Here is a 12,919-nt window from a genome sequence, read left to right on the forward strand (position 1 = left end):
TATCCCCATCGCATGCGGAACGTGTGTCATACGCCGAGTACGTCGTAAAATTTTGAACATGTTTAAAATTTCTTGACGTACTCTACTTACTACGACTTATGATAGCGTACTTTAGCGTTGTACTCACGTATACCAAACTTACTCATACCGTATTTGACGTGCCCCAACGTTTTAGACACATTTTTCTTAGGTCGGCATCCGCTGGCAAGATCGCCAAGGTGTGACCGCGATGTTGACACTTCCATTTCTATGGCAGTTATGATTCGAATCGTTGTGCGTCAGCCTTTTAATAGGCTACGTCACGACATCGTCGGCGATGCATGCAACGCGCTATGCCTAAGTTAGACTATCGTTGGGCATCGGTTGTGTAGGCCGACAACAGGTTCAGCATTCGTTGGTATAAGTTATCTATAACACAACGAAACGTTCTGTGTCCATTACCAATGCGTTATACATAAGACCAAGTCGCTATGAATACGTCCGAATCTTTAAAAAAACATCAAAAGTTCAACGTAAGCCAGCGTTTTACATACATTTTAATACGTTGCCATCGCTGGCTAAAACGTCAAGGTGTGACCGGGCCTTAAGTTAAACTATCGTTGGGCATAGGTTGTGAACGCCAACAACAGGCTAAGCATTCGTTGGTATAAGTTATCTTTAAGACAACGAAACGTTCTGTGCCAGTTACTAATGTGTTATGCATACGACCAACACGCCGTGAATACGACCAAAACTTAAAAAAAAAAAACATCAAAATTTCAGCGTACGCCAACGTTTTACATACATTTTTATACGTTGCCATTGCTGGCTAAATCGTCAAGGTGTGACAGCGCCTTTAAACAGGAACTACCTTTGGTCAACCCATGCTGACTACCTTTAATTAGTTTGTGTTTGTTTAAATGGTTCCTCATCCAGTCTTTAAATAATGCGTCCAACAACTTCCCCACAACTGAATTCAAACTAACAGGTCTATAGTTTCCAAATTCTTCTCTGGATCCTTTCTTAAATAATGGTGTTACATTTGCGACTCTCCAATCCTCCGGTACCTGTCCTGACTCCAGTGAGCTATTGAAAATATCCGTAAACATCTCGCTTACCTGCTCACCCACCTCTCTCAATACTCTCGGTTGCATATTATCTGGACCCGGAGCATTATCTACTCTTAGATTACCTAAATCTTCCGGAATCTTCTTTTGATAGTTGGGTGAAACCTCTTAAAGCAGCACAGAATTGCAAGGTATTGTTCGTTGCACAATATCTTGCAATTATGGAATGTACAAAGAACCAAGATTACCAATTGTGAGACTCAAATTCATGATGATACTTATCACTTAAAAGCTAACAATAATCACACAGTGAGACAATATAAAATCAAAACTGGCCAAAACATGTATTTTTCTTGAAAAGCCACAGGACTGGTATAAAATGCAAAACATGGATTAAAAAAAAATGAAAACAAAACAAAACTGGCTCACTGCGATAATTATTTGTCCTCACGTGTAGCAGAATTCCAGGATACCCACTGTTGGTATTCCGAAATTGAAAAAGGATTATATGAGCACACACGGGAAAGCCCTGTTCTCAATAACAGCAAGGGGAAAATTTATTCTGGGGTTGCAAAGAGATTAAATCAATTTTGCACCCATGCAGCCTCCTCGGGGGTGAATCACTCAAAAAGCATTTGGATAGGAAAGAAAGAGGGATACACACGATTCTTGGTGTATCACATGTATTCACTAGTCACTTGATGGAAACTAACTTATTCATCCACAGATGAATTTTCATATTTTAGACTTTGGCCGTTTTTGCCCCATTGTACATCAGCGATAATTGATGGAATTGAGGTTTGTATTTCACAGTTTATAGTTATAGAAATTAAAAGACAATTTACAGTTATATAAATTACATTTTTCAAATGCGAGATATAGAGTGAGGTGTTTATTTCACAGTTTACAGTTATATAAATTACAATAGAGTTTACAGTTATATAAATTACAATTTTCAAATGCTACATATAGATTGAGGTTTTTATTTTATAATTTACAGTTATAGAAATTACAATTTCCAAATGATAGATATAGATTGAGGATTTTAATTTCATAATTTGTAGTTTTATGAATTACAATACAGTTTATAGTTATATAAATTACAATTGTCAAATGTTAGATATCAATTGAGGTTTTTATTTCACAGTTTACAGTTACAGAAATGTATAAAATTACATTTCTATTAAAGTATATCCATTTTAACATTTACCACTGTGCTGTACACATCATCTTGGGTCACTCACCTGCAGTGAGCCCAACAAGACTGCACTTTTTTCGGATATTTTCATTTACGGACACTTGCCGAAAGTTCTGCGATTTTTTTCGGTGTATCGGCTTAGATGTCCATCACACGTGAAATATCAGCTTTCTACGTCACCCGGAAGGTCACGAACATTAATATCAATCAGTTAGTGAGTCAGTCAGTCAGTCAGTCAGTGAGTAGTTAGAATGAGCTTTATATATTATATATTATATATCCATCCATCGATTGGGACCATACTCTGTGCAGAGCATTGGTGCTGCCTAAGCAGTCTCCTTGGCTATTGGGCACAATCCTGGACGGGTCGCCACTCCGACACAGGATACCAGCAAGCTGGCACTCATTTTGCCGACCTCGGAAGGATAACAGGCATAGTCAACCCCACCTGGTATTAATTCAACAGCCAAGTGGGATTTGAACTCACGATCCCAAGATGCCAAGCCAACCACCCTAACCATTAAGCAAACAGGCTGATCTAGTATATATGTATATGTATATGTATATATATATATATATGTATATATATATATATATATATATATATATATATATATATATATATATATATATATATATATATACATATACATATACATATATACTCGCAAAGTACCCGCCCATGGGCGGGTACAGTTATCTGTTGAATGGCGTTGGTCCCGTCTCGATCGGATGAAATTGAGAAATTGACGTTATCCGGTGACCTTGACCCCCTTATGTCCTTTCCCAAGGATCACATATGCCAAGTTTCATCTCATTCTATCCAATGGTTTGGCCGTCTATAAAGGACAAACAAACATAAAAAATTGACGTTTTAGTCAATTTATGACGTCACAACTCGAAAACCGGAAGTCGGAACGGAATGTCGTCAATCAACTGTCATTTAATTTTGATTATCTGTCGAATGGCGTTGGTCCCGTCTCGATGGGATGAAATTGAGATATTGAAGTTACCCGGTGACCTTGACCCCTTGACCCCATGACCTTCGACCTTGAACTTGACCCCCCCCTCCCCCATGTCCCAAGGATCACTCATGCCAAGTTTCATCTCATTCCATCCAACGGTTCGGCCGCCTATAAAGGACGAACAAACAAACAAACACACATACATACATACAAACATTCTATGTTTTTTAGTATAGTCGATATATATATATATATATATATATATATATATATATATATATATATATATATATATATACATATATATTATAAAAATATGGATTTGGATGACTTTTGTTCATTTGTGTTGAAGCAATAGTGTGTCCCACAAAATGTTTGCTGCATTTTTGCCCACCACTGGAGATAAGCTCGTTTGAGTGGCTGTCGAATCTCCTTGATTCTCAGGCCATAAATAAGAGGGTTTGCCACTGGCGGTGACATCATTGATGTGAGATACAACATAAAACGGAAAGCAGTATTCTGGAAATTGACATTATTAGTGACAAAAACCATGGTGGCAAAACTGAACCGAACTGCGAACGCCATCACCTGAGTACCACAAGTGTACATGGCCTGGCGGTTATGTCGAAACATTCGAAGTATTTTCACCGTCGAGTAAATAATACTAGTTGCTGTAATTATGTCAACAAAAAGCCAAACGCACATCATCATGACAGCAGGCAATTGAGTTCTTCCGCAGGCGGCCACCAAGACCTGATCCATGAAACAAAACACATCTGCGATAATAACTTCCTTAACGCAAAATGACAAAGCAGACACCATCACCGGATAGGATGAAATGATCAGGACAGGAAGGATGGTAGCCAGGCCAACTATGTACAGAGATTTGCGTTTTCTGGCCATCTGTGTGGTATAGGAATAAGGCCAGAAAATTGCCCAAAAACGGTCTATATCAATAAGCAAAAGCATAACACCTTGTTCAATATACAATAATTCAATGCAAAACAGTTGAACCAAGCACTTGTAAAACATCAGTCGCTGTTGTCCTGCAAGAAGACCGTTCACAAACATCCCCACACAGAGGAGGGTCCACAGAGTGTCTGCCACGGTGCTGAATGATATGTATACGACCATGGGTTTATGAAAGCGACTCAATGCGCAAGCAGTCAGCACTGTAATGTTGAGAAGCACGATGAGAGGAACCAACACCAACAAGAAGTATGTGGCCACCCGCCAGGGTCCATCCCGAGGAAACGATGAGGCGTCCAGGGTTACGAATGTTGGCCAAGAGAATGGTGCTGTGATATTCATTTCTGAAACGAGAGAAAGGAAGAAGAATGAAATTATTCGTCATGTCCCTTGTTTACAGAAGTTTAATTGAACATCCTTTCTCATAGTGAGGATGTCATGCTTTTTGTGTCGCACCGATGGTCCCGCACTGCCATAAGGGGTGAAGCGACCATCCATTTGTTACAAATGCATCATAGGAGTTGAGAAGGGGGTAGGGGGATATGAAAAAGAAAAATTCAGAAAAAGGAAATAAAGATAGAGAAGCAGAGGCCAATAGGAGGGGCAGAGTGAAGGATTGTGTAAATTAATGGGGAGAGAATGGAAAAGAGATCGAGATGATCGAGGAATAAGAATAAAACTGAAAAGCTAAGCAAGGAGTATGTGTGGCAAAGGGCTGGGTTACAGTTTAAAAAATTTTAGCACCTAATAAAGCCTGGTGTTAACATAAAGGTTAAGGTGACTGCCTTCAGATCTTAGGGTCTTGGGTTTGAGCCCCTGATGGTTCGTGAAATAACTCCAGGTGGTTTGACTCAGCCTGTCATCCTCTGAGGTCAGCAAAATGAGTACCAGCTTATTGAAAACAGCGGCCACTGCATCAGTGGCACATCCACGCTCCCAGCAATGATGCAACCAGAAGCCACCAGCTGCATACAAAATAATAATAACCTCCGAATAAAAATATGGCTCCTAGTCATGCAGAAGATATGTTCATATGTAAAAGTGTTTTAGACAGAGATATTTATTTAGCATGTGTGGAAGAGCTGGTAGTGGAACTTGAAAAGGCCCCCATGTTGAGACCAGCCACCCATTGGACCACTGGAACTGAATCATGGAAAAATTATTCAGTGATGTGGACATCATCACTTCTTGCATAAACGTAACATGATGTGTAAATGATTCCTGTGCTTTGCACTGAGCGTGCATTAACCAACACCTGTGCTTACACCCAGTTACATCGAGGTAACTCTGGTAAAGGAAATCCTCTTTGTTCACAAATAACTTCACATAAAATACCGACAATGTTTTAATCATTTGGATTGTACACACAAGAGAAGAGATGGTCTCTGGTGGGAAATCTATCTATCTCTATCTCTATCTCTATCTCTATCTCTATCTCTATCTCTATCTCTATCTCTATCTCTATCTCTATCTCTATCTCTATCTCTATCTCTATCTCTCTCTCTCTCTCTCTCTCTCTCTCTCTCTCTCTATCCATCTCTCTCTCTCTCTTTCTCTCTCTCTCTCTCTCTCTCTCTCTCTCTCTCTCTCACACTCTTCACCTACAACAGTGCCACCAAAGCATCTTACTGAGCAAGGGTTATACTAGGCGGTTTGACATTGCGCAAGGGTTATATTGGTTGGTTTGTCATTGCGCAAGGGTTGTACTGGGTGGTTTGCAATTGCGCAAGGGTTGTACTGGGTGGTTTGCCATTGCACAAGGGTTATATTGGGTGGTTTGTCATTGCGCAAGGGTTATATTGGGTGGTTTGTCATTGCGCAAGGGTTATACTCAGTGGTTTGCCATTGTGCAAGGGTTATACTGGGTGGTTTGCCATTGTGAAAGGGTTATACTGGGTGGTTTGCCATTGTGCAAGGGTTATACTGGGTGGTTTGCCATTGCTTTCTCAGCAGTAGTTAGGGCAGGAATTTGGTATTTATTCAGTATGCTGGCGATAGCTCGCCTACTCTTCTTTAAAGTCCACCAATGAATACAAGCAGATGGGATGCCCATTCGACGTTCATTCGAGGGCCAGCACACACATTGATGAATTACCCTGACTGTGAAACACCGGGATGATCGTTTATAGCTGGGTCGGGATTCAAACCCAGGCTAGCCGGCTTAGATGAGGTGAGCAAGCGTACCTGTCGGCCATCCTGCCAGCCCAGTTGTTCATTCTACCCAGATATAAAATAAACAGAACCCAAAGTTTATACTGTGTCATTCAACAGTGATATTTACATATCATACTGGGAAACAAACAACTGCTATTTGCAGCACCGATGAGGTTATATGTCTAGTGTTCATTTTTGTTTTATCACTCAATTTTCGAATAAATCAGAGAACAAAACAGGCAACCATGGTACGTACATTCAAAGAGCTTTATTCATCCATAGGTTCCCAATCCCTGCCTTGAAAAAAGACCATGTTTTTACAAAACTGTTGAATTCTAATTGAAGGGGTTCTCTGATGATGTTGCTGAGATGATGATTATGAAGTACAAGGGAAAAGTATCCTGATGATGTGAAAATCCTCGCCAACAGCAACACTTGCGAACAAGAAGTTCAAATACCGTTATTTCTCCGGAAAATTTACTCCAAATCTTTTTCAGAAATGCGTATAAATTTGTGACGCCACTTTCAAACATTGAAAAAAATTTATTTTTTAAACAAAAAGAGGGTTGTTAAAAGAAAATCAAGACACTCCTTTCGACACATTAAAAATGGATTTCCTTGCATGTTTTCCCTCCCCACCCCCAATCTATGCCAATGGTCGTCTTTCAGAAAAGGCCACAGATACAGACATCATCTGTCTACGAAATAACTGTATTGTTCATATTGTGTGAAACATTGTTTTTACATATAAGTTATAGATACACCAGCAGGGATGACCCGGCACTGTCTGTTAGGGGGTTGGGGAGGGATAACTGGCACTGCTCAGCTGGGTGAGCTTATCCTGGTGGTGGTTTCAGACATCGAAAAGCTACAGAGTTATTTGCCTCATAATGGTTACCTTTTGCCCATGGGCCGGCGGCAGCACTGGCTCTCCGCACATCCCAATACACAGCTTATAGTGGTCTTTGGTGGTGTCAAAACGGTTGTCAAGGCCAACATGTGGCAGCTTAAAATATTGCCCAGATTCTGTAGTTCTGACACGCAAAATTTAGGGTCTCTCGGTGCTATGGTTCAGTCATGAAATAATAACGTACAAACACACAAACACTTGAAAATATTTATAAGATGTGGAGCTGATAGAATAGTTTACATGAATATGCACACTTGCCTTTAAGTCATCTGTCATCTATCCTGAGTTAGAATCTCAACCCAGCTATAAACTGTCACTGTGGTGTTTCACATATTGGGTGATGCATCGATATGTTCACTGTCCATTGGAAGGCTGACAATTAAGACAGAGGACTCGTGTACCAGCAGTAGTTGGTGGTCAACCTTCAGGATCTCTCGGTTTCTTTCACGAAGAGTATGCAAATTCAAGTACAGATATTTATACCCTCGACATCACGATAATTTTAATCACTTTTGGTGTATAGATAGTAAACCTAACAAAGGAAGCAAGTTTATGTTTTATAAAGTATTGCAAGTGACGTTTTTTTATTTGAACCAAAAGTTAAGAACTTGTGATGTTCGTAATATCATGATCAGTATGTTTATTGGTAATAATCTGCTTTGTCAAGTTCCATCGAGTTCACCAAACAAAGCAAGCTTGATGAACTTAATGGATCATCATCCAGATAACTCAATGAGGAAACTAACAGGTTTATAGTTGACAGAGAAAAAGTTTATTATTGAAAGATAGAAGGTTGAAAACTTTCTACAACAACAAATCGATCTTAAGGCTTTATCAAAGATCTCTAAACTTGCATTCAAGGCTTTATCAAAGTTCTCTAAACTTGTGTTCAAGGCTTTATTAAAGTTCTCTAAACTTGCGTTCAAGGCTTTATCAAAGATCTCTAAACTTGCGTTCAAGGCTTCATCAAAGTTCTCTAAACTTGCGTTCAAGGCTTTATCAAAGTTCTCTAAACTTGAGTTCAAGGCGATATTAAAGTTCTCTAAATTTGAGTTCAAGGCTTTATCAAAGTTCTCTAAACTTGAGTTCAAGGCGATATTAAAGTTCTCTAAATTTGAGTTCAAGGCTTTATCAAAGTTCTCTAAACTTGCGTTCAAGGCTTTATGAAAATTCTCTAAACTTGAGTTCAAGGCTTTATTAAATTTCTCTAAATTTGAGTTCAAGGCTTTATCAAAGTTCTCTAAACTTGCATTCAAGGCTTTATTAAAGTTCTCGAAACTTGCGTTCAAGGCTTTATCAAAGTTCTCTAAACTTGCGTTCCAGCTACAAAAGAGGCAGTTGAATAAACTGGATCATATATATTTTAACTTTAACCACTAATATTATTTATGCTCATCGCTCATTAGTAACGAGTACAACATCTTTAACTGGCACAGTTTGATCATGGTTTGTGCATACAGTATGACCAAATCGAATAGCGACCAAATTGGCAAAACCCAATGCATTGGATGATGTGAATATTTCACGTTTTTGATGAAAATGATACTATGAAGCTGCAAGTTGAGTTCCAGCTAAGTGGATGTTGCAGAAAATGTTGATGTTTATTATAAGTGAATGATGTGAATAAAAACACTGATATAAGAGATAATTTATTGGAGCAAAAACGCAAAACAATGAAAAAGCCCATTTTATGGAATGAATGACATACCGTGGATGTCTGAGGATTAGAGGAAACTTGCATGGGTCTACCGAATATAATAGTACGACACACATATGAAGGGGTTGATTTACAAAAAAAAAACAAAATCATGATAGGTGCTATATACTGAAATACAATAATTATTTGTTGTGAGTGCTAAAGGGTCATTGACAACTTATTCAGCATGTTAGGTTTAATGTGAACGAGACTTCAAAAGGATTTCTCATTTATTTTTGAAAACGATTACATTTATACATCATGATTATAGCGATTGAAATTTTGCTCTGTATATAGTCAACATTTTATAATTCAATACCGAGCAATTCACAATTACTATTTACCTGCGCAGTTCAAAATTGATCTTTCTGGAGTCCGAAGGTCGACTAATGGGCAATTTGTATCGGTTTTTATCTACTGCAGGTTTACTATGACGTCGTTCATTGTGTAAACTGAGCAAATCGACTTTGACATTGAGAGCATTGTTTCACGTAATTAGTTAATATGTAGCGGCTCCAACATTATAGTGCATATTAATGTACATGTCATATATGTGTGTCTATATGTAATATATATATATATATATAGATATATATATATATAGACATAGATATAGATAGATAGATAGATAGATAGATATGTTGATAAATGATCAGGCAAACAGACATAATATGTATATGTGGGAAAATTATGTGCCCAGGGCAGGAATCAAACTCAGGTGCTCTGGTAAACCGTACCAGTGCTCTGCACTGATACAGTTCGCCAGAGAACCTGGGTTCGATTCCTGGTCTGGGCGCATCATTTCCAAATATATATGTACAACAAAAAAACAAAACAAAGGAAAAAAAATCTAAAAACAGAGGGATGAAATCTCAAAAAAAACCTAAAAAAAAACAAGGTAGGAATGACCACATTATGATTCCACAATAAGACACAACAATCCTCTTCTGGTTTTGCATCACCATATCTTTTGACATTTTACTTTTGTTGTGGGATTGTGATGGAACATCATCAAAAGATATCGTGGTCGTAATCTATAAGAGGATTGTGGTGTCGTAATTTGGCATCGTAATGTGATGTCATTCTTACATTGTTTGGTTGTGTTGTTTTTGGAGATTTCATCCCTGTATGTTTTTACTTCTTTTTTTAATCTTCTTCTTTGTTGTTTCTGCAATTTTTTGAAAGTAATAAAATGCTTAATGTTTTATACATTTTGTTATGGATAAGATGGAGAATGGTAATACTCCATGATACTCCCAGATTCCGTGATACTCCCATATTCCAAGATGCTGCCATACTCTGTGATACTACCATATGCCATGGTCCAACAATTCAGATCAACATTTGTGTCTAGTTCATGGGATATAATGTCAAGTAAACACACTACAGTGTGTTTGCTGCTTTATCACCACTCTCGCTGCATACATACCTTAACTTATTATGCAATCCTTGTGGCGTTGCATATCACAGCAGATGATAAACTTATAAAAACTGAATGACATAGGGGGGGGGGTCGATTTGTATGTTTGATTTGTTTTCATAAAATGCTTAAACTGTATATAAAAGGAGCTCCAGTCGGCATGCACACCTGCCTGCCTGCACCTGCCAAAACGAAGAGGATGAAGAAGAAGAAGAAGAAGAAGAGGAAGAAGCAGAAGAAGAAGAAGAAGAAGAAGAAGAAGAAGAAGAAGAAGAAGAAGAAGACTGAATAGAAAAGGCAACAAGTCTGGAGACAGCAATGGTTCACAAGCAATGTACACGGCACGGTTCGCCTTTTTTTATTTTTTGACCTTCGAGGGGACGCCACGGGCAAACTGGCGGAAATCGGGAAAAACGTAAATGATGAAAGTTGTAGTACTCGAAGAGCACTACTTGCATACCAACTTTCATTCAAAACAGTTGAAAACCCTAGGAGCTCAATGCCCAATTTATTTATTTTTTTGACATTTTCTAAGTTCGTGACCTTGTGGCCTTGCCCTTGGGACGAAAATGAAAAATTGAGCTCTGTGGGGCTATGCAGGTGCTATTGGGCTAACCAAATACTGAAACCACTGCCAGATTCGACAAACCCCCTCGGAGAAGATGTAAATTGAAACTGGCTACCTAAAAAAACACATGTTTTTGGGGTGTGGCTCCGCCCATAATGGACGCAGCATGCCTATTCTCCGGAAAACACAACTAGATCATTATACAAACCACACACCATAATTTTATCAAGATCGGATCAAAACCCACGGAGCTATGCTTGGGACAGACACACACACACACCCATAACGAATATAGTGGTCACTTACTGACTCGTGAACCAATACATTTTGAATGCTGACTGGCTTTGCATTTTGTATTTATATCTTGATCTTCTTCTGAGTGTGTTGTTGTGTATGATTAATATGATGAACATCACATTAACAATCTCCCCCTCTTCGCTCCTCACACCACCAAATTTTATACATATCCCTAAAGCGGAGATGGTGGTCTTTGCTTTCTAATGTTTTAAAAGTTTTTTTATTTTATTTTTCACGTGCAATTTTTAAAAGTAATAAAATGCTTAATATTCTATATATTTTGTTATTTTGGGATGGATTAACTCAATCTATGTTATTATATTGTTTTAGTACTTGTTTCAGTTGATTTGGGTGATGGTTTGGATATGTATCGCTTTTGGAATGGTTCTGTCGGGCATCCATTTTTCCCCACCACGATCCTGGGCTGGTTTGGATGAGTTCACATTTATGTTCAATTTCTTTTCCTCATAAAACGATAAATGTTTCATATATTTTTTTAATTTTGGGTTGTGTGCACGAGCACAGGGACAAAGTAACTTCTTTGTGTTGGAATCACCATCATGGCTTTAGCAGTTATTGAGGTAGGTCAGGCTACAGTTTTACATTGTTTTTAGAGGGGAAGAAGTACAAATTGGGGTTTTCGTGATCTCTCGATGTGGTACTTTAGCGATGCATTGTGGCATCTTTTATAATGTTGATAGTTCAGGAAATGCTCGAGAATAAAAGGCATCGCTTTTAAATACTTATGGCTTCACTCTGGAGTAGCTTCTGAGCGTATCATTGTGCACATTTGAATGGGCAGCCATTTCCCCCCCCCCCCGTATTATCCCTCTTTATGGAGTAGGGTGTTTCATATTGCAACTTTTTTGTGCTCGTCAAGTTGGCTCCCCGTCGTAGCTTTTCAATATGGATAAAAACCCCACTCGCCGAATTTTTAGAATTTTCCTCCCAAATTTTCCCGCCGGCGACCATTTTTTCCAAAATGGCGGCCTTTTTCACGTTTTGACAGAAATAGACTCCTACACCTGCTAAAATACGTTAATGTTACTTGATATGTGTATGTTTGTAGATGATTATGATTGATATGTCTGCTAGCAGTCGGGGACTAGACATGAGGCATCCAATATGGCGAAAAAATCCAAAATGGCGTCCAAGATGGCCGATTTTTGGCCACTGGAAAGTTGTTCCCTCTGATATGGGTTCTAATATGTCTAGTTTTAGGTTTTTGGGTGTGCTGAATTCGTTTTTATGCTCTAAAATGCAGTATATCTGTCACAGAGACATCTGCGGGGGTCATGCTCTCACGTTAAGAAGTCGTTCTTGTAAGTCCGAAGAATAATTTTGAATATTCTCGCCCTCATTGATATCAGAAAATAGCAATTAAATATTCGAAGGTCAAACATGTATTTATTTAACATGTACAGTATATACACGAATTACTAGTATACTAATGCCATAATGAATGTTCTAATATAAATTCATGTATGCGTGCCTATCAGCCTCGATAATCAATAATATTGGCCATGGCATGGCATACATGGCTGTGGTGACATTTAAAATTAAAATTTCCATAGTTCAAAAACATCAATGTTCATACTTCGCTTCATATAGCTATCTTAATTTTCGCGTATATATGAAGGAGTGATCGACACCTATGGTATTTGACACCACAATTGGTCATTTTCGCTCTTGCCGA

The 12,919-nt window shown here is 38.5% G+C and overlaps 1 protein-coding gene across 1 annotated transcript in view; it reads right to left on the reverse strand.

The window, feature by feature from the left end:
- Window positions 1–3,515: 3,515 nt before the first annotated feature.
- The window catches only part of LOC147016112 (olfactory receptor 5AN1-like), a 66,733-nt gene continuing 57,329 nt past the window's right edge, over window positions 3,516–12,919 (reverse strand). Inside the window, exon 2 of the mRNA XM_085849144.1 lies at window positions 3,516–4,522. Coding sequence (XP_085705270.1) covers window positions 3,516–4,522 — 1,007 coding nt within the window. The remainder of the gene's footprint in view (window positions 4,523–12,919) is intronic.

This window comes from Eptatretus burgeri, chromosome 12 (genome assembly GCF_056783735.1).
Source record: "Eptatretus burgeri isolate ZD-2024b chromosome 12, Ebu_testis_v1, whole genome shotgun sequence".
Lineage (NCBI taxonomy): Eukaryota > Metazoa > Chordata > Myxini > Myxiniformes > Myxinidae > Eptatretus > Eptatretus burgeri.